The 18866-nt window shown below is 49.5% G+C and overlaps 1 protein-coding gene across 2 annotated transcripts in view; it reads right to left on the reverse strand.

Moving 5' to 3' along the window:
- LOC147114111 (PDZ and LIM domain protein 4-like) overlaps nucleotides 1–18866 on the reverse strand; it is a 160776-nt gene that overhangs the window by 11368 nt on the left and 130542 nt on the right. The window contains exon 4 of one of the 2 annotated variants that reach the window (XM_085995732.1): nucleotides 2310–2464. In XM_085995732.1, the coding sequence (XP_085851858.1) occupies nucleotides 2310–2464 (155 nt within the window). Of the gene's footprint in view, nucleotides 1–2276; nucleotides 2465–18866 lie in introns of both variants that reach the window. The other variant, XM_085995731.1, reaches the window with a different exon arrangement.

Raw genomic sequence — 18866 nt, forward strand, 5'->3', positions numbered from 1 at the left:
CTCAGCTAGTTAAAGCAGTGAGTAGTAAAATCCATTAGAGTCCCAAGTTTGACCCCTGGCATATGCGGAGTTAGCTGATTTCTGCCAGGTTAGCAGTAGGGTGCTAAATTTGGCCTTGGTAGCAAGGGGTTAGAAGAGAATTGGCCAGGTTTTCCACTCCTAATCACTAGCTAGCAATCCCTGCTGGAAGTGCAAGTGCATACATGTTGATGTTGGGCAAGGACAGGACCAGGCTTGGTTCTAATGTTCCCAGGGATTGAGCAGCCTGCCAACACTATCTAAACTCACACATGGAGAATGGACATTTGGGAGAGTTAATGGAGGGTGACCAAAGGCCCCAACAATGAGTCATTTGTTCAGGATGTGATGGAAAGTTGGCAGAAAAAGGACGACTTGTATCAGCAGGGTAAAGTGTAATTTTATTTACCTGCAGAACGCGTGATATAAAAGGAATAAATGACAAAAAGCCAAGGACACAACTTGTATGAACTCACACGCTATCAGGTTGCCAGACTGTGGGATATAATATTCAAGCCTATGGATCTTCACTAGAATTACTTGCTGCCGAAATCAACTTGCTTCCGATTTCTACTTCGCCAAGCTACAGGAAGGGGAGAATTATTTCACCCTTTGTCAGGAAAAAAAAAAGCAGCATCTGTTTGCCATCAAGTATCAGGACAAAAGACAGTGGACACATTGTCCTCTCTGTTCAAGAATCAGAGGGCTCTACAGGAAAAAACACACCAACAAGACACACACAAATCCAAGTGAAGTTGATTCTCAGAGCTGATCGTGTGTTGTGCTAAATGCTGATGTGGTACAGTAAGTCAGGTTTTAATACGTACAGCAAGATCTTTGGCAGCTTTGTATTTTACAACAGCTTGGGAAGAAATAAAAGAATTGCTTTATCATTTATTTGCTCCTTTGCTCCTCCAAAATATTTACTCTCTTCTCCTGCTAGGATATAGTCCCATGGGACACCAAACATCCTCCCAAATTGCCACTGTGAGCCTAGACAGCGAGTGTCAGAAAGCTATTTGACTGCAAGGGATGTAATAGCTTGCACAGTGTCCACATCCAACATTCACACACACACACTTTCTAATGGGAGTCACTGGATAGTGGTCACAAGCTAGAACTATTGCCAATTTTTCCCCTACCTAGCTTAGGGATCCTGAGGCGAATTGTAATATTCCGATCACTGTCCCGTCTGAGATCAGATAAATCAGCAGACAGGGGGACTGAACATTGGACCTTCCTGAGCTGTATGGCAGCTCTAATTTTCCTAGAAAAAAATTTGAAGTGATGCTTTCAATTCTTACTAATTTTGAAAATCTGTCTAATTGGCCTCATTTACCTCAAAATAAAATATAGGGAAAACTACAATGCAAATTTTCTCCATACTTACTATGTGGTTGCAGATTGCCACAATAGAACCTATGATGGCTCAGTTAGGGAATTTTGCTGCACAGTTAGAATTGAGACCTTTCTTGGCTTGTAAGGCTCAAGTTCCATTGATGCAAGGTATGACTGAGTATCAAGTTTGAGGCCGCTGCCCCATGGAAGCAGGAACTGTAGGTATGCAGTATAAACATTTCTTTTTCCAGCTCACCTTTCTCCCTTTGGGTTTTTAAAAAGATAAATATAACTGTGCATTCATGATCTATACCTTGTAATAATTTAACCTTGCAGTAAACTTGTGAAAATCAGGTATTTAGCAAATCAAAATGCTTACGTGATTAGTAGTTTCTGATCAGATACTTCTGGGATAAATACAGGAAACTTTGTGCTATCCGGAGGCTAAGTGTCTGGCAAGCTCGAGCCACCGGCAAAAATCAGGAGCCGTTTTGTTAGGTTTTTTTTCCAACAGTCAGGCTCTGGAAAGTCTCTCTGAAGCTGTTGCTAAGTTACAGAGACGCCTCCAAGGTACGGGCCGACTGTTTAGAAGCTGTTGCTAAGCAACAGTGTTTGTTGTCAGATACGGAGATGAAAAGCTCCGTATCCTTCAACATTAACGCTGGTGTGTCCGGCACTTTTGAGGGAATGGCAACAGCTCAGTCCCGTTGGTGCCGGCTAGCACAACGTTTCCTGTAGGAGGTTTTCTACAGCCAAGTGAAGATGTTGCTGGGTAGCAGAGAGCAGAAGAACATGGACTTGTCAAGAATTTAGAGGGAGAGGAAAGCAATCAGAGAAAGCCCTGTACTCGTGACCTTTTCTCCTTCCTATCAACGAGGATGGGTAATCTTATTTTGCAGAGATCATTAAGACATACTTACTGCTGAGGAGAGGCGACATGAAGGCCACTTAACTGTTCCTGCAAAGTGTAGTCTACATTGTCATTGGCATATAGTGCAGTAGGAGTGTTGTACTGTGTACTTGCCAACTGTTTGGCCTCATTTATATTTGCACCAATCGCAAATGGCATCGGCTTTCTGTAATTTGAATTCCCAATGGGTCGGCAATCCTGTAGCACATGAAGGAAAAGTAAAAAAAGATCAATCTTGGGCTTTGTAGAGCATGTAATTGCATTCCTAGGGAATATGGGTTCTCAATGTATTACATGAATAAGTCACTCAATTTTTCCTTAATAACATTTTCATCAGACCAAAGTACTCAGTTTTCATATGGTTATTACACATGTTGGCTAGATTTTAATTCCTTGTCCCCAGTGGAGATGGCTGTTTGTCAAAGTATTGCTTTCCTCTTAATACCTTCAAGAAAAATATTTCAGCCACAGAGCACTGACAAGCGTGATAGCAATAGAAATCAAATCAATGCTCCCAGAGGAGAGAAGCTACACAAAACAAGTCACAGGTTATATCTGCACCTATCACTCATTACTTTTAACCGATCGTGCTGCAATGACCTAGAAATGAGTTGGAAAATATTTTATAAATTACTTCCACATCAGTTAATGGCACATTCTGGAAAAGGAAAAATATGCAAATGATGTGGCTTGAAGGGTCAAGTATGTACTTACTGAGGCAGTTAGATTGTACGTTAAAAAAAAATACACTAATGGTAAAGTGTGGAAAATTAGTGTTCATCAGTGTGGAATGGCAAAAACTAACATTTTTATTCCTCTGTTTTTGCATCCAAATACTTCATGTTTTATCCAAGACAAAGAACATAGTCGTCAGAGACAACCATAATTCTGCTTTTACACTTTCCAGCCAAGGTTACGAGATAGCAATCAGAAACAGGAACCCTGGTTGTTTTGACCCTCCCATTGGCAAAGGTGCATTGCGTGTAATGGGTAGTTTACACCCCTATTAAGATCAACAAATTCAGTATGAAAAAGGACTGAAGCTAGGATCTTCCTGGTTTATCATACCCTCTGAACATCAGAACAGCCAAAAGTGTTCTTTATATGGCTTACCTCCAACAAGTAAGAGGGACTCATGAACGTCTTACCAACCATTCAGCTACCCTCCCTCCCCCTTGCCAACCAAGCCAAGCTTCCCCAAAGGTTTCACACTGCCTGCATCTTTTTCTAGTTTGTCTCCGATCTCCCCTTATGCCCTCTCCAATCTTATCTTGTCCATGGAGACCCACCTCCTGCTCTTCCGACTCAATTCCAACTAAACTGTTGACCATCCTATTTCCCTTTCTGGTCCTCGTGCTAGCTGATATTGTCCCCTCATCTTAGGTACGGTCATCAAACCCTGCTCAATAGAACCCGCCCTTGACCACATTGTAAACTGATGCCTCATCTCCATCCTCCCTTTCCTCTCCAGAGTCCGTGAATGTGTTGTAACCTCCCAAATCCATGCCCATCTTTCCTGAATCTTCATATTTGAACCTCTCCACTGAAGTTTCTGCTCTTGCCACAGCACGGAATGGCCCTAATCAAAGTACATTCTCTGTGACCGACACACTCTCTCCTCAACCTCTGCAACTTTTGACACTGCTGGCCACATATCCTCCTTCAACACATCTACTGTTGTCCATTCCGGATTGCTACTCAGTAACCCCTAATAAAAATTAGGTGTATAAGCATCTTGGGTGAGAGCAAGATTCCACACGGTCTGGCGACAGTCACTGTGGAGGTTCATATTAAAAATAACCACTTAGGTGATGTACCGAAGGGTGCCCCACTCCTAGGAAAAATTAGCCTAGGGGACACAGGAAGCAGGCAAATGTAACTATTTAAAAAGGGCAACCAAACTAGTCAAACAACTACAGGCTCATTAAAATCAAAGGTTAATAGAATAGATTCCACTATTTCAACTGCTAAGAGACATGCAATCTTTTCATTGTTAAATGCACTATTACAGTCACCGGTTGCTTGTTTTCATGACTGTCTTCCCAGCGGAGGTCCAACATCCTCCTGGAAGTGCAAATTCCAAAACCAAACATCTGCTTCGACACCATCAGGGTCCAGCTCTCAATAATATACAGAAGCATCAATTGAACCCTTGATTGTTTAGTGGTCAAGTGTGCTATCCAGTACATCAGTGAGCCATACACACCAGTAAAGTTCAATACCTAGTCTATGCTGAATTAGGCAATCTGTCAGACTGCAACTGGGGAACTACAACTGGCTTCAGTGCTGATAATCTAGAGAGAATAGCAAAAGAAAGTGGGGGGGGGGGGGGGCGGGGGAAGAAACAGACAAGGTTTTTGTTCCTGATCAATAGCCAATAATGTGTACTGAAAAGTGCACATATTGATGTTGGGCAAGAATACAATTGGGCTCAGTTGTGTTCTCTCCCACCCACCCCTCTGATGATTAACCTGCCAACACTTAGTCATGTTGGCCAACATATGAATGGCCACTTATGTAAGATAATGGAGGGCCACAGGCACAAGTGGAATCCATCCCAGCATGATTCACTGCCTTCAGAACAGGAGGAGAGAAAAGAATGGAGGGGGGGGGGAGAGGGGGGCATGGGAAGCGAGAGAAACAGGATCAATGGGGTTTGTATTTAATCTGGGACAAATCCAATCAGCATCTGCCAATAAAGAACAACTAGTAACCTTATTCAGAGGCACCCACCCGTTTCATACACATGAGCATGAGAAGGAAAAAAAGTAACAGAATCCACCATCTTACAGACCACGGATGTTACCATGTGGTCATAAAGCATAGGCTTGCTCTGGAAGTTTAAACATTTGTTTAAATTCCTCCACCCACTTCCAATTTTATACATTAAACACATAACAGATGAGATCAGAATTCAAAAAAAGTTAGTGCCATTACTCAGTGATTCCTCTCCAATGTCAAGAAACAGCTGCTGGTTCTTTCTAAATGTAGCTGATGCTTTGTTATTACGGAGATGCAGACTGAATCACTTTGCCAGGGAATCAGTCTGTATATTAATAGATTAATCTCAGAAAAATGCACCATTTAGAATGAACCAGTTTCAAATTTGAGGGGACAGAAAAAACAAGGAATATCTGCATTGTTCAGGTCTGAAAGTTGGATACTTGATTGGAAATTTGAAAATGTTTGTCATGGATCCAGTAACTGATGACTCCCTCCCACCTCTTATCTTATTTTCAATAATGAAGTTCATTGCCAGCAATATTTTTATGGTGCTCTTAGGAATTAGATAAGATGTCTTGGACAATTTAAAAAAAATATACACCATCTGGGTTTCTTTTATATAAGGGAATTAGGACAAAGACCCAAGTACATGCTTTCACAAACGTTTGTCCCCTACTGTACAAGGTGATTGAAATTATTGTGCGTTATACTTGAAACATACATACATGACAAAATGTTATGACAGTGCTCGACAGCTTCTTTTTAGATTTCCAAGAAATATGCTTTGCCAGTTAAGCGCTGGATTAGTTTCCTACATGCATGTAGGGCATGGCTATTATAAAGATTATGACAGACCCATTTTACAGTACATAAACACTTGAATGTTGAATTTATGGACAGCAGTCGCACCAGTCACCTCAAGTGCCCTTGTTCAGTTTGTTCTAAAGTATTTTAAGAACTGAAATCACCAAAATAACATTTACAAAAAAAAACCTTCCTATTTTCAAACAAAAATTGGCAGGAACTTATTTGTGCAGGTCTTTAAAACCTAGTAACAGATTTGAGTTAAAGACAAATAATGTTTACGGCCCATCATTGCCTTCTCAGGGGACCACAAGATGGGCAATAAATGTGGACTTGATGGTGAACAAATTTTTTTAAATGACATCAAATACATGCACATACCATTTCCAGCATGGCCACTTTACCAAGTAATTCCAATGTTCAGTAACAGGATTGTACTTAGAAGTTTGCTACAATCTACTTCAAGGAGTGTTACACTATGTTAGAGTTTCAACACCCCCTGACATGGAGTGGCAACATACTGATGTGCCCCTGCAGTAAGTCCAAAGAGACTTAGAGGTTCATGTACGTTGATTAAAATGTCATGGACAGGTGCAAAAAAAATCAAAAACACTAATGGAATGCTGGACTTTATATCCAGAGGAATAGCATACAAGGAGGTAGAAGTTATGCTGTAGCTATATAAAGCCCTTGTTAGACCACACCTGGAGTACTGCATTCAATTCTGGGCACCACACCTTAGGAAGGATATATTGGCCTTGGAGGGAGTGCAGCGTAGGTTTATCAGAATGATACCTGGACTCCAAGGGTTAAATTATGAGAGATTACACAAACTAAGGTTGTATGCCCTGGAATTTAGAAAATTAAGAGGTGATTTGATTCAAAATTTAAGATATTAGGGGGAACAGATAGGGTAGGCTGCGCCACCAGTTAGCGCCTAAAGGGGGCACTCAGTGGTTTTAGCGCCACTGGCCACGCCTCCCACGATATTTAGCTGGGGCGCTAATGGCGACGTTAGCCTGTTGCGCTGCACCGCCACCGATGACGTCATCGGTGTTCGCAGCGCCCCACTACCGCCCCGATCGCGATATTTGGCAGCGATCGCCTCTGTAGCGCCGCTCGCTAATTGCGCCCGGTTCACAGGGCCTACCTGTGGCGGCAGTGGCGCAAATTAAGGTGGAGGTGCGGGGCAGCCATTTTTTTCGGCAGCCGCCTGCCAGCACCTCCGTCCCTGGCCTCCTGTTCCCCCCTCAAGGAGCTAAATGGCCTACTCTTGTTCCTATGCCATCAGGGGGTTGGCATGAACTGGAGACTAAATGCTTCTTTATAACTGGGTTGAGGATGAATAATAGATCAGACAGGTAATTAGTTATCCTATGCTTTAACTACTCAGCTGGTCAGGCCGCATCTGGGGGGGGGGGGGGGGAGGAAAGAGAGAGCGCGAGCGAGAAAGCGAGAGCGAGAGAGCGCCATATATTCTGATGCCTACGGGTGTGTATGAGCTGTGTACACACCCGTAGGGACATCGGAAATGCCAGTTTCAGGCATGCAAAGCGCATGCGCTGAAAGCCGGTATTTCTGATCAGTCAAGAATGCTCGTGACAGATCGGACGCCTGCCCGAGAGAAGGGCCTCTGCAGGCAGATAGTGCCGCTTTCTGGAGAACCTCCGCCCGCAGGAAACCCTTAGAAATCATTAAAAAATACTTTTAAAAAAGGTACGTTTATTTTTAGCCCCGTAAAAAAAATATTTTCTTCAAAAAATTAAATTTGTTTAAAATATTTAATTTATTGTAATTTTCTCTCATTTTAAAAACATGATTATTTAATGTTTGTGTTTTTGGGGTGATCTCCATTCATATATTTGACAGGTCTGTCAAATGTATGAAAGGAGATTCCCTTCTGCTATTGGCTGGCCTGGCCCACGTGATCCCAGGGACGCTTGCGAACTGCATGCGCCTCTGGGATTCGTGGGCCCTGCGCATTTAGAGTTTGGAGAGGCCCAGGAGCGGAAGTGTACGCACCTCGGGAGCCCTCAGGTACGTTCGTAGATTTTTTCCAAATCGGAGGCCTCCGCACGCAGGAAGCCTCCGATCGGAAAATACAGGCCAACATTTCAGGGTGATGAAAGGTCATTGACCCGAAATGTTAACTCTTTCTCTCTCCACAGATGCTATCTGACCTTGAGTCTTTCCAGCATTTTAATTTTTTATTTCAGATTTCTAGCATCTGCAGTATTTTGCTATTGTATTGGCATCTGATGGACTTTTGGCACATAAATGTGCAGAGCATGGATTCAGAAAGGGAGGGGAGAAAAATTCAAAACTTACTAAAAACTTCGGCAAGGTTGTAATACAGGCACACATGTACATGGTCACTGGGCTGCCTCATGATTTACCCTCGTTACCTCTAGACTCGACTATACCAACACACTCCTGGCTGGCCTCCCACGTTCTACCCTACGTAAACTTGGTCATCCAAAACTCAGCTGCCCATGTCCTAACTCGCACCAATTCCCATTCACCCATCACCTCTGTGCTCGCTGGCCTACATTGGCTCCTGGTTTAACATCCTCGTTTTCAAATCCCTTAGTGGCCTCAACCCCTCCTCTCTCGAATCTCCTCCAGCCTCATAACACCCCCCACCCTGCCGAGATAGCTGCGCTCCTCTAATTCTGCCCTCTTGAGCATCCCGGATTATAAAATCGCTCAACCATTGGTGGAGGTGCCTTCTGTTGCCTAGGCCCTAAGCTCTGCAATTCCCTCCCTAAACCCCTCTGCCTCTCTTGTCTCCTTTAAGATGCTCCTTAAAACCTACCTCTGAACAAGCTTTTGGTCATCTGCCCTAATTTCTCCTTCTGTGGCTCTGTGTCAAAAGTTTTTGTCTAATACTCCTGTGAAGTGCTTTGGGATGTTTCACTATAGTAAAGGCACTATATAAATACAAGTTGTTGTTGGTGGTATCTTGCATTAATCCATCTTAAGTGGTCTCTATGGCTCAGCACTAAATCATGCAGTGGATTCACACAACGAGCCATCAGGGAAGCCAGCATTAATGCAACATAGGACGTCATTAAAACTAGTGCAATATTGGTTTTCGAAGAACATACTTTGGTACCATTCCAGTTTCTTTCCTTCTTAAATGTACTGGTATGACTTACTTAAACCAGACAGCCTAAACTGATCAAACTTCAGATTATGGACTTTTAATATAAATGGGAAGGGAAATGCTACAGGCTGGTTTAATTGGAATCCAGTGAGCTTTCTTACTTCAGAAATTAACAGTTTTAGGGAAATTTCCCAAAGTAAAATAAAATCCTGCAAGAAATTTCGCCATAATTTTATAGACTGAACGATGTTTTATTTTATTTCTTAAACTTACAGCAGCAGGAAGGCCAATTGAGGGAATACTTCAAACCTTCCTTCCAATGACATAATTTCTGGCAGAGCTGGACAGTAACATCCGTCAACTCAAGTCATATTAAGAAAATACTCCCATTTCTCCAGGAAAGGGAGGCATTGATTCAATTTACACATTTTTTTCCGTAAGTGATGCATTAATGAACACACTTGCACTAAACGGCAGATATTAGGTCACATTCGATTCATTTTTTTTTTTTTAAACTTTAACTTCTGGAGTAGAAAGAATATTTTTTATAAAATGACATTACTTCAAGAAATACACTCCCTTACTTTCAGAAGTAGGAAGTTGTGTGGGGCATGGTTTGTTGGAAAATTCTCTGGCCTAGGGACGATTCTCCATCTCTTCCCTGTGGGGAGGCATATGGCCTGCCCTTAGTACCTGTGCACAACAAGACAGAGCGAGGAGAGGAAATCAGACCCCCATCTCACCACTCTTACACTGCATGAGAGTGCCCCAATGTGCCGTGCTGCTGTAGGAGTCGCTGGAAATAAACAGACTGCGAGACTTTCATAGCAGCAAAGAAAAACGCGTTAGCTTTATTAACTCTCCGCATGGACTGAGGGACTCGGCCTCGCAGGGCTATGACAGCATCACACAATCGACGACTCTTAAAGGGACCCTGCCCCGATAACCCAACCAAGTTCCGTACATAACGTGGAGCGATAACATTGGCTATACATAGTGAATTGTGTTACTGTCCCTATGTGGTCTCCGCCACATACGTCCCCCCAGAATTCACTAGAACTGGCAATGTCAGTCGTTGAGGGGCCCGGATCACACGGCCAAAATGGCTCAAGTCCGGGGTTGGGGGGGGGGGTCGCAGGAGGGTCCCTGGGCACTCGGTGGTGGACTGAGGGTGCAGAAGCCGGAGGTCGGGCCTGCCGCGGGGGCTCAGCCAACCCAAAGGGTCAGTCCAGATCAGCCGGCTTAAGACGGTCCACGGAAATGTAGTCCGGCTTACCACCGACATCCACCACGAAGGCCTTGTCCCCGGCTTCCAGGATGCAGAATGGTCTGTCGTAGGGTGGGTGAAGAGGTCCCCGGTGGGCGTCGTGGCAGACGAAAACGTACTCCGCCGCACGAAGGTTGGGCAGAACGTGGGACTGCGGGAGACCGTGCTGCGACATGGGCACCGGCGCGAAAACCTCGGCGTTGTCACGGAGTCCGTGGCGTTGGGGACGAAATCCCTGAGAACCCGCAGCGGCTACCCGTAGACGAGCTCGGCGGACGAGGACTGGAGGTCCTCCTTGGGGGCGGTCCAGAGTCCCAGCATGACCCACGGGAGTCTGTCGATCCAACTGTCGTCCCGGAGGCGGGTCCGGAGCGTGGCCTTCATGGAGTGATGAAACCGTTCGCACAGCCCGTTAGCCCAAGGGTGATATGCGGTGGAGTCTCAACCCGAGGCCTTGGGCGACAGCGTTCCAGAGCTCCGATGTGAACTGGGGCCCCCGGTCGGAGGAGACATCAGATGGGGCGCCGAACCGGGCGACCCAAGTGTTGATGAACGCCCGAGCCACATTGGCGGACGTTGTTGACGACAGCAGGACGGCTTCCGGCCATCGGGTGGTTCTGTCGACCATCGTGAGGAGGTGGGTGAACCCGCGGGAGGGCGGCAGGGGCCCCACCAGGTCCACGTTAACATGGTGGAACTGCCTCTCGGGCACCGCGAAAGGCGCCAACAGGGCCTTAGTATGGCGATGCAATTTCGAGCGCTGGCATACCACGCAGGTATTGGCCCAGTCGCGAACGTCCTTCTTGAGCCCGTGCCAGATGAACTTAGCCGCCACCAGCTTCTGTGACGGCTTCCTGCCCGGGTGGGAAAGGCTATGGACGGCGTCGAAAACCTGCCACCTCCACCCGTCGGGCACGACTGCCCAGCGGAGACGTCACACAGGAGCGTGGTGCCGGCATCGACAAACGCAACGTCCGCTAACTGAAGGCCCGTGACAGCCGCCCTGTAGGCCTGGATGTCCGGGTCGGAGACCTGGTCGGCCGCCATGCGGGTGTAGTCGATGCCGAGGTGTACGGCACTGGCGACGGCCCGGGAGAGACAGTTGGCGACAGGGTTATTTTTCCCAGCCACATGCAGGATGTCCGTCGTGAACTTGGAGACGAAGGAAAGCTGGCGCTGCTAACGGGCCGACCACGGCTCCGAAACTTTGGCCATGGCGAAGGTCAACGGCTTGTGGTCCACAAACGCCATGAAAGGGCAGGCCTCCAGCAGGAAACGGAAGTGTCGGACAGCGAGGTAGAGGCCGAGAAGCTCGCGATCGAAGGTGCTGTACCTCCGCTCGTTGGGGTGAAGCTGCCGGCTGAAGGCGGTGAGCGGCTGCCAGGTGCCATTGACCCACTGTTCGTAGACGGCGCTGACAGCATAGTCCGAAGCATCAGTGGCGAGAGCGATCGGCACATCGGGCAACGGATGCGCCAGCACGGTCGCGTTAGCCAGGGCCCTTTTCGTGTCTGTGAAAGAACTGGCCATCTCCTTGGACCAGTCGACGGCGAGTTTGCCTTCGAGGGCCTCGTAAAGGGGCCGCATAAGCTGGGCTGCCCGGGGAACGAAGCGATGATAAAAGTTCACCATGCCCAAAAACTCCTGCAGGGCCTTCACGGTGAGGGGGGGGGGGGGGGTCGCAGAAATTCCTTCACGGCCTCCACTTTCGACTGCAGTAGCACCGCCCCGTCCTTAGTGATGCGGTGCTCGAGAAAGTCGATCGAGGACAGCCCGAACTGGCACTTGGCCAGAGTGACGATAAGGCCGTGCTGGCTGAGGCGTTCGGACCGAGTCCGGAGGTGGGACACATGCTCCATCCTGGAGGCGCTGGCGCGGAGAATGTCATCCAGGTAGACGAACAGGAATAGCAGGTCCCATAACACGGTGTCCATTGGGCGTTGAAAAGCCTGAGCGGCGTTCCGAATAGCATGCGGAGAAATTTGAACAGCCCGAACGGGGTGATCACCGTGGTTTTCGGAACGTCCTGCGGCCGAACGGGGACCTGGCGGTAACCCCGAATGAGGTCCTGGATGTGTGGAATCGGGTAGCCGTGGGGGGGGGGGGGGGGGGGGGGGTAGCGTCGTTGAGGCGCCGGTAATCGCCGCACGTGCGCCAACCGCCGCCTGGTTTCAGTGCGATGTGGAGGGGGGGGGGGGGGGGGAAAGAGGTCCACGGACTGTTCGACCGGCAAATGAGGTAGAGGCGCTCCATCGTGTCGAACTCGGCTTTAGCGATGGCGAGTTTCCCCGGGTCGAGGCGCCGAGCGCGGGCGTACAGGCGGACCGGTGGTCGGGATGTGGTGTTCTACCCAGTGCTTGGTGGCGGCGGACGAGAAAGTGGGCTTCGTGAGGTCTGGGAACCTGGCGAGGAGGCGGGAAAACTCAGAGGCCAAGAGTGCGCTGGACAACTTCGTCATGCCGGAACCACTGAGCGAACACTGGAGCGAACTGAAAGTCTCAGCGTTGACGAGACGTCGGTTCTTGGCGTCCACAAAAAGGCCATTGGCGCAGAGGAAGTCCGCGCCGAGAAGGGGGAGTGGACACTTTCGCTGTAACTAAGTCCCAAGCGAAATGCTGCCCGCCAAAACAGCGCCACGCTCAGTTTCCCGAAATTATGGATGGAACTGCCGTGGGCGGCTTAGAGGGCAGGGCCGTGGTTTCCCCCCCCCGTATGTCTATGGTTGACCTGGGCACCCGTGTCAGAGGAAACGACGTCCAGAGTCAGTGTCCGTAATGAATAACAGACTACCTTAATGGCCGACAGCCATGGTAGCTAATGAGTGGGCCTTCGCGTTTCCCGACACAGTAAAGCTGCACGGGGGCCGGCACTTCTTAGCGTTGGGGCCGAACTGCGCGTGGTAGAAGCACATGCTTGGGTGCTGCCGCTATTGGGCGGTGGGGGCAGGGCCCCACATGGCCACGCAGTACTGTTGCCTGGCAGAGAAAAATTTGTCGGCCTCCTTGGCCAGGGCGCGGAAATCACTAATATGAGAGTTGGCTAAAGCCGACCGTACCTGCCCTGGCAGCTGTTGTCGGAACAGTTCTCTGAAGAGGAAGCACGGCTTGTGCTTGCCCAGGAGGGTTAACATGTGGTCCATCAGTTCTGAGGGCTTGGAGTCGCCAAGCCCGGGTAGAGAGAAGCTGGCGTGCGCGCTCAGGTTCAGTTAGCTCAAAAGTCTCTAGGAGGTGCGTTCTCAGCGTCGCAAATTTGTGGTGCTCCGGGGGGTCCTCAAGCAGGCTCACGACTCTGGCCGCGGTGGAGCTGCCGAGAGCAGAGACGACATAATAATACTTTGTGTCGTCCACGGTGATGTCGGAGTGCAAACTGAGCCTCAGCCTGGGCGGACCAAGCGGCAGCCTGTCGTTCCCAAAACTCCGGTAATTTGAGAGAAATGGCGTTCGTCGCCATCTCGGATAAAGTCTTTGGAAACGTCCAAAAGAGAAACGGGGTCACCAATGTAGGAGTCGCTGGAAATAAACAGACTGCAAGACTTTCATAGCAGCAAAGAAAAACGCGTTAGCTTTATTAACTCTCCGCATGGACTCAGGGACTTGGCCTCGTCGCAGGGCTATGACGTCATCACACAATCGATGATTCTTAAAGGGACCCTGCCCCGATAACCCAACCAAGTTCCATACATAACATGGAGCGATAACATTGGCTATACATAGTGAATTGTATTACTGTCCCTATGTGGTCTCTGCCACACTGCCTAGATTTACTCATTTTATGTTAAATCCTCTATTTGGTACAGGAAGAATGCCTGTTAAAAGCTACATTGGACAAAAAAAGCTAACTGTAGGTATTGCAGCCAGAATCAGTATTTCCTACAAACCCTCATTTTTTTGGAGAGCTGATTTTAACTATTCCCTTCAATGCTGGAGAGGGGGGGGGTGGGGGGGGGAAAAAGGGGTTTAAAAAAGGTTGCCTTGTAGGAATGTCTAGTTCCTATCAAGAGACTGGGGTCGACTCAGGCGATCAAACGATGTTTAATGTGAAACTAATTGAGTTTAACAGATGCAAGAAAACTACGAATACAGGTCTAGTCAGTTCAGAAGCTCCACGAGGGCTGCTTGGACGGTCCCGTGGCTGGCGTCATGACGTCATCACGTTCTTCCTGCCGATGGAGGATCACGTGATGAACGGCGTGACGTCATCGCGTTTGCCCGCGCTCTGTACATGCAAACAATATATACAAAGATACAGACTCAGGCTGTAGTTACCATATTGTTAAAGGGAATTATATACATTTGATCGGAGTCCCTTTGTGGCTCCGCCACATGCGCCCCCCCCAGAATTGTCTTTAACAGGAAAAAGTGAAACGGTGAGGAGGCCTGACAAGCCTGTCAGCGACTTCTGTACAGTTGGAGTGGAAGCTGCTGGACGGCGGGCAGTTGCGCTTGATCTGGCACAGTGACTGTGGGCGGTCGGCCACATTTTGGCGGCTGTGCGGTCTCGACCGGTCGGTCAAGGTCCCAGTGTGCTGGCTTCAACCGGTCAACCGAAATGTGGTCCGGTTTACCTCATATCCGAGAAAGTGGTGTCTCCCGGCTCTAGCACGCGGAAATGACCAGTGTAAGGGGCCTTGAGCGGATCCCGATGAGCATCGTGGCGGATGAACACATATTCGGCATTCTTCAGCTCTGCTAGGACGTGGGAGCTCTGAAAGCCGTGATGCGACGTTGGTACTGGTGCAAAACACCTGGCTGCCTCCTGGTGGCTGATGAGTTGATTGGATGCGGACCATGGCTCTGTTGGAGTCGGAAGGAAATCCCCGGTACGCGTAGCGGCTGGCCATAGACGAGCTCTGCCGAGGACGAGCGAAGATCTTCCTTGGGTGCCGTGCGAAGGCCCAACAGGACCCATGGTAGCCTGCCCACCCATCCAGCGCCTTGGAGGCTGGCCCTCAGTGCGGCTTTCAGCAACCTGTGAAACCGTTCGTACAGGCCGTTCGCCTGTGGATGGTAGGCTGTGGTACGATGTAGCTTGATGCTGAGCCCCTGCGTTCCAGAGCTCAGAGGAAAATTGCAGTCCACGATCAGAAGAGATGTCCACTGGTACCCCGAAACGGGCGACCCAAGAGATGAGTGCCCTGGCTACGTCCGCCGAAGTGGTGGATGACAAGGGAACTGCCTCTGGCCATCTAGTGGTGTGGTCTACCATCGTAAGGATGTGTAAACCCATGAGAAGGTGGAAGTGGCCCCACCAGGTCCACATTCACATGATCGAGCCGTCGCCCCGGAACAGCGAAGGTGGCCAATGGAGCTTTGACATGACGCTGCACCTTGGCCTTTTGGCAGACCATGCAGGTGTTGGCCCAGTCGCGGGCATCCATATGCATGCCCCGCCAAACGAACTTGGACGACATCAGCCTTTGCGAGGCCTTCATGCCAGGGTGTGACAACCCGTGTATGGCGTCAAACACTTTTCGGCGCCAGGCACGATAGGGCGAGGATCTCCTACGGAGACGTCACAAAGTAGCGTGGTGCCTGCGGCATGGAATTTGACATCGGCCGCTTGGAGGCTAGAGGGGCTGGTTCGGTAAGCTTGCACCTCTGGATCAGAGGCTTGATCCGCAGCCATGAGGGCATAGTCGATGCTGAGCTGGACTGCCTGAACGGTCGCGCGGGAGAGGCAATCCGCCACCAGGTTGTCTTTACTGGCCACGTGCTGAATATCAGTAGTGAATTCAGAGATAAACGTTAACTGATGCTGTTGTCAGGCTGACCACGGTTCGGCAGTCTTGGCCATAGCGAACGTTAGTGGCTTATGGTCTACAAAAGCAGTGAAAGGACGTCCTTCCAGCAAGAACCAGAAATGGTGGATGGCCAGAAAAAGAACCAGCAACTCCCGGTCGAAGGTACTGTACTTCCGCTCGTTTCGCCGTAGTTGTCGGCTGAAGAACGTCAGCGGATGCCACGTTCCATTTACCCACTGTTCCTGCACTGCGCCGATGGCGTAGTCTGACGCGTCGGTGGTGAGGGCGATGGTGGCACTTGGCAGCGGGTGTGTCAGCATGGTCGTGTTGGCGAGGGCACTTTTTGTGTTAATGAACACCCGGTCCATGTCGACTGTCCAGCTTACTGGGTCCTTGCCAGACTTGCCCTTGAGGGCCTCGTACAGGGGCTGCATGAGCAGAGCTGTCTTAGGCACGAAGCGGTGGTCCCGAGGAACTCCTGCAGGGCCTTGATGGTCTGCGGGCGCGGAAAGGATGTCACCGCTTCTACCTTCGCTTGCAAAGGCACCGCTCCCTCCGATGTAATGCGATGTCCCAGGAAATCAATGTGGGGCAGACCAAACTGACACTTGGCCGGGTTGAGAATCAGGCCGTGTTGGCTGAGGCGACGAAAGAGGGTGCGTAGGTGCATGATGTGTTCCTCCTTATTTCGACTGGCCACGAGGATGTCGTCTAAAAAGACAAAAAGGAACTTGAGGTCCCACAGCACAGAGTCCATGAGGTGCTGGAAGGCCTGGGCAGCATTCTTCAACCCAAAAAGCATCCGCAGAAATTCAAAAAGGCCGAATGGGGTGATGACTGCGGTCTTCTGCACGTCCTGCAGGTGTACCGGGACCTGGTGGTAGCCCCGGACCAGATCCACCTTGGAAAACAGTGTTCCCAGCCAAATGGGCAGGGCAATCCCGAATGTGGGGGGGGGGGGGGGGGGGGGAAAAAAATCGGGTATCGATCAGGAATGGTAACGTCATTAAGTCACCGATAGTCGCCGCATGGTCGCCAGGTTTCGGAACTATGTGGAGAGGCGAAGACCAGGGACTATTGGGCTGGCAAATAATCCCCAGGCGTTCTGCCTTCGCGACCGCCAGCTTGCCGGGTTCGAGGCGCCGGGCCCGCGCGTGGACCGGGGGGCCGGTGGTAGTGATGTGGTGTTCCACACCATGCTTCGTGGCCGTAGAGGAGAACGTAGGTCTGGCCAGGTCTGGAAATTCACCGAGCAAGCGAGCGAACTCATCCAGAATTGGGAAAGCGCAGGAGACGGTGCGCGACATGGTGGTAAGATGGTGGCAAGGAATGGAGTGAAACGTGGCCACATTGATCAGCCACCGGTTTCTCACATCGACCAGGAGGCCGTTGGCGCACAGGAAATCCGCGCTGAGGATGGCTTGTGAAACCCTGGCCGTAACAAATTCCCAAACAAATCGCTGGCCGCTGAAGCACACCTGGACCCGCCGTTTGCCGAAGGTCCGGATAGCTCCGCCATTAGTCGCTTCGAGGGAGAAGCTGTGCCTCCTAGCTTGAACATCAATAGCGGACGCGGGTATAATGCGGCACTGTGCGCCGGTGTCGCAAAGGAATCGCCGACCAGAGATGGAATCGATGATGAACAACAGCTTGCCAGAATTTCCGATTGCCATCGCAGCCGCGGGGCACCCGTCAGACCCGTTCTTCTTTTGCCAGGGTTGCAGTTTTTTTTTTTTTTTTTTTTTTTTTTTGAGAGAAGCTGTAGGGAGGGCGGCAACATCTGGCTTTCGCGCCAAACCGCGCATGGTAGGAGCACAGCCCCGAAGGTTGAGGAGCTGGGGTGGTGTCCATGGGGGGGGGGGGGGGGTGGTGGGCGCCTCGTGGCAGCACAGTACTGCTGTGTCACCATGAAAATCTTGTCCGCTTTGGCAGCAAGCACTGCGCAGTCCGAGACTTCGGACCTGGCCAGGGCAGCTTGTACTTGCTCCGGTAACTGACTGAGGAAGAGCTCCCTAAAGAGGAAGCATTCCGGTTCGGAGCCAAGGATCGTGAGCATTTGGCTCATGCGCTCAGATGGCTTGGAGTCCCCGAGGCTGGGCATAGCGAGCAGTCGGCGGGCACGCTCTGACTTAGTGAGCCCAAAGACCTGTAACAACCACGCCTTGATTGTTTCATACTTGCGGTTGTCCCGGGGGGGGTTCTCAAGCAGGCTGACGATCCGCGACGCGGTGGAGCTGTCGAGTACGGAGACCACGTAAAAATATCAGGTCTGATCCGCAACGATGTTCCGTAATGCAAACTGGGCTTCGACCTGGATGAACCAGGCGGTCGCTTGTTGCTCCCAGAATTGCAGTTGCTTCAATGCAACAGCGTTCGTTTCCATGCTTCATTCCTTCTGCGAAAACCATTCGCAAAAGTCGGGGTCACCAATGCAGGAATGTCTAGTTCCTATCAAGAGACTGAGGTCGACTCAGGCGATCAAACAAACGATGTTTAATGTGAAACTAATTGAGTTTAACAAACAGATGCAAGAAAACTACGAATACAGGTCTAGTCAGTTTGGAAGCTCCACGAGAACTGCTTGGACGGTCCCGTGGCTGGCATCATCACGTCACATTTTTCCCGCCAATGGGGGATCACGTGATGAACAGCGTGACGTCATTGCGTTTGCCCGCACTCTTAAAGGGACCGCGCTCTGTACATGCAAACAATATATACAAAGATACAGACTCAGGCTGTAGTTAACATATTGTTAAAGGGAATTATATACATTTGATCGGAGTCCCTTAGTGGCTCTGCCACAGCCTGTCCATTTATTTTCTGTAAAACCTTCTAGTGCTGTTCAGTAACTCAGTTGCTGCTGCTAGTTCCTAACTGGGTATACTCTGGAAATCAAACTAAATTTCTGTCAACCACTCTTATATTTGAGGCTTGTATAGCATCGAAGAGTATTTATGCA

Source organism: Somniosus microcephalus, chromosome 8 (genome assembly GCF_052327205.1).
Source record: "Somniosus microcephalus isolate GS21.2 chromosome 8, FLI_Smic_1.0, whole genome shotgun sequence".
NCBI lineage: Eukaryota > Metazoa > Chordata > Chondrichthyes > Squaliformes > Somniosidae > Somniosus > Somniosus microcephalus.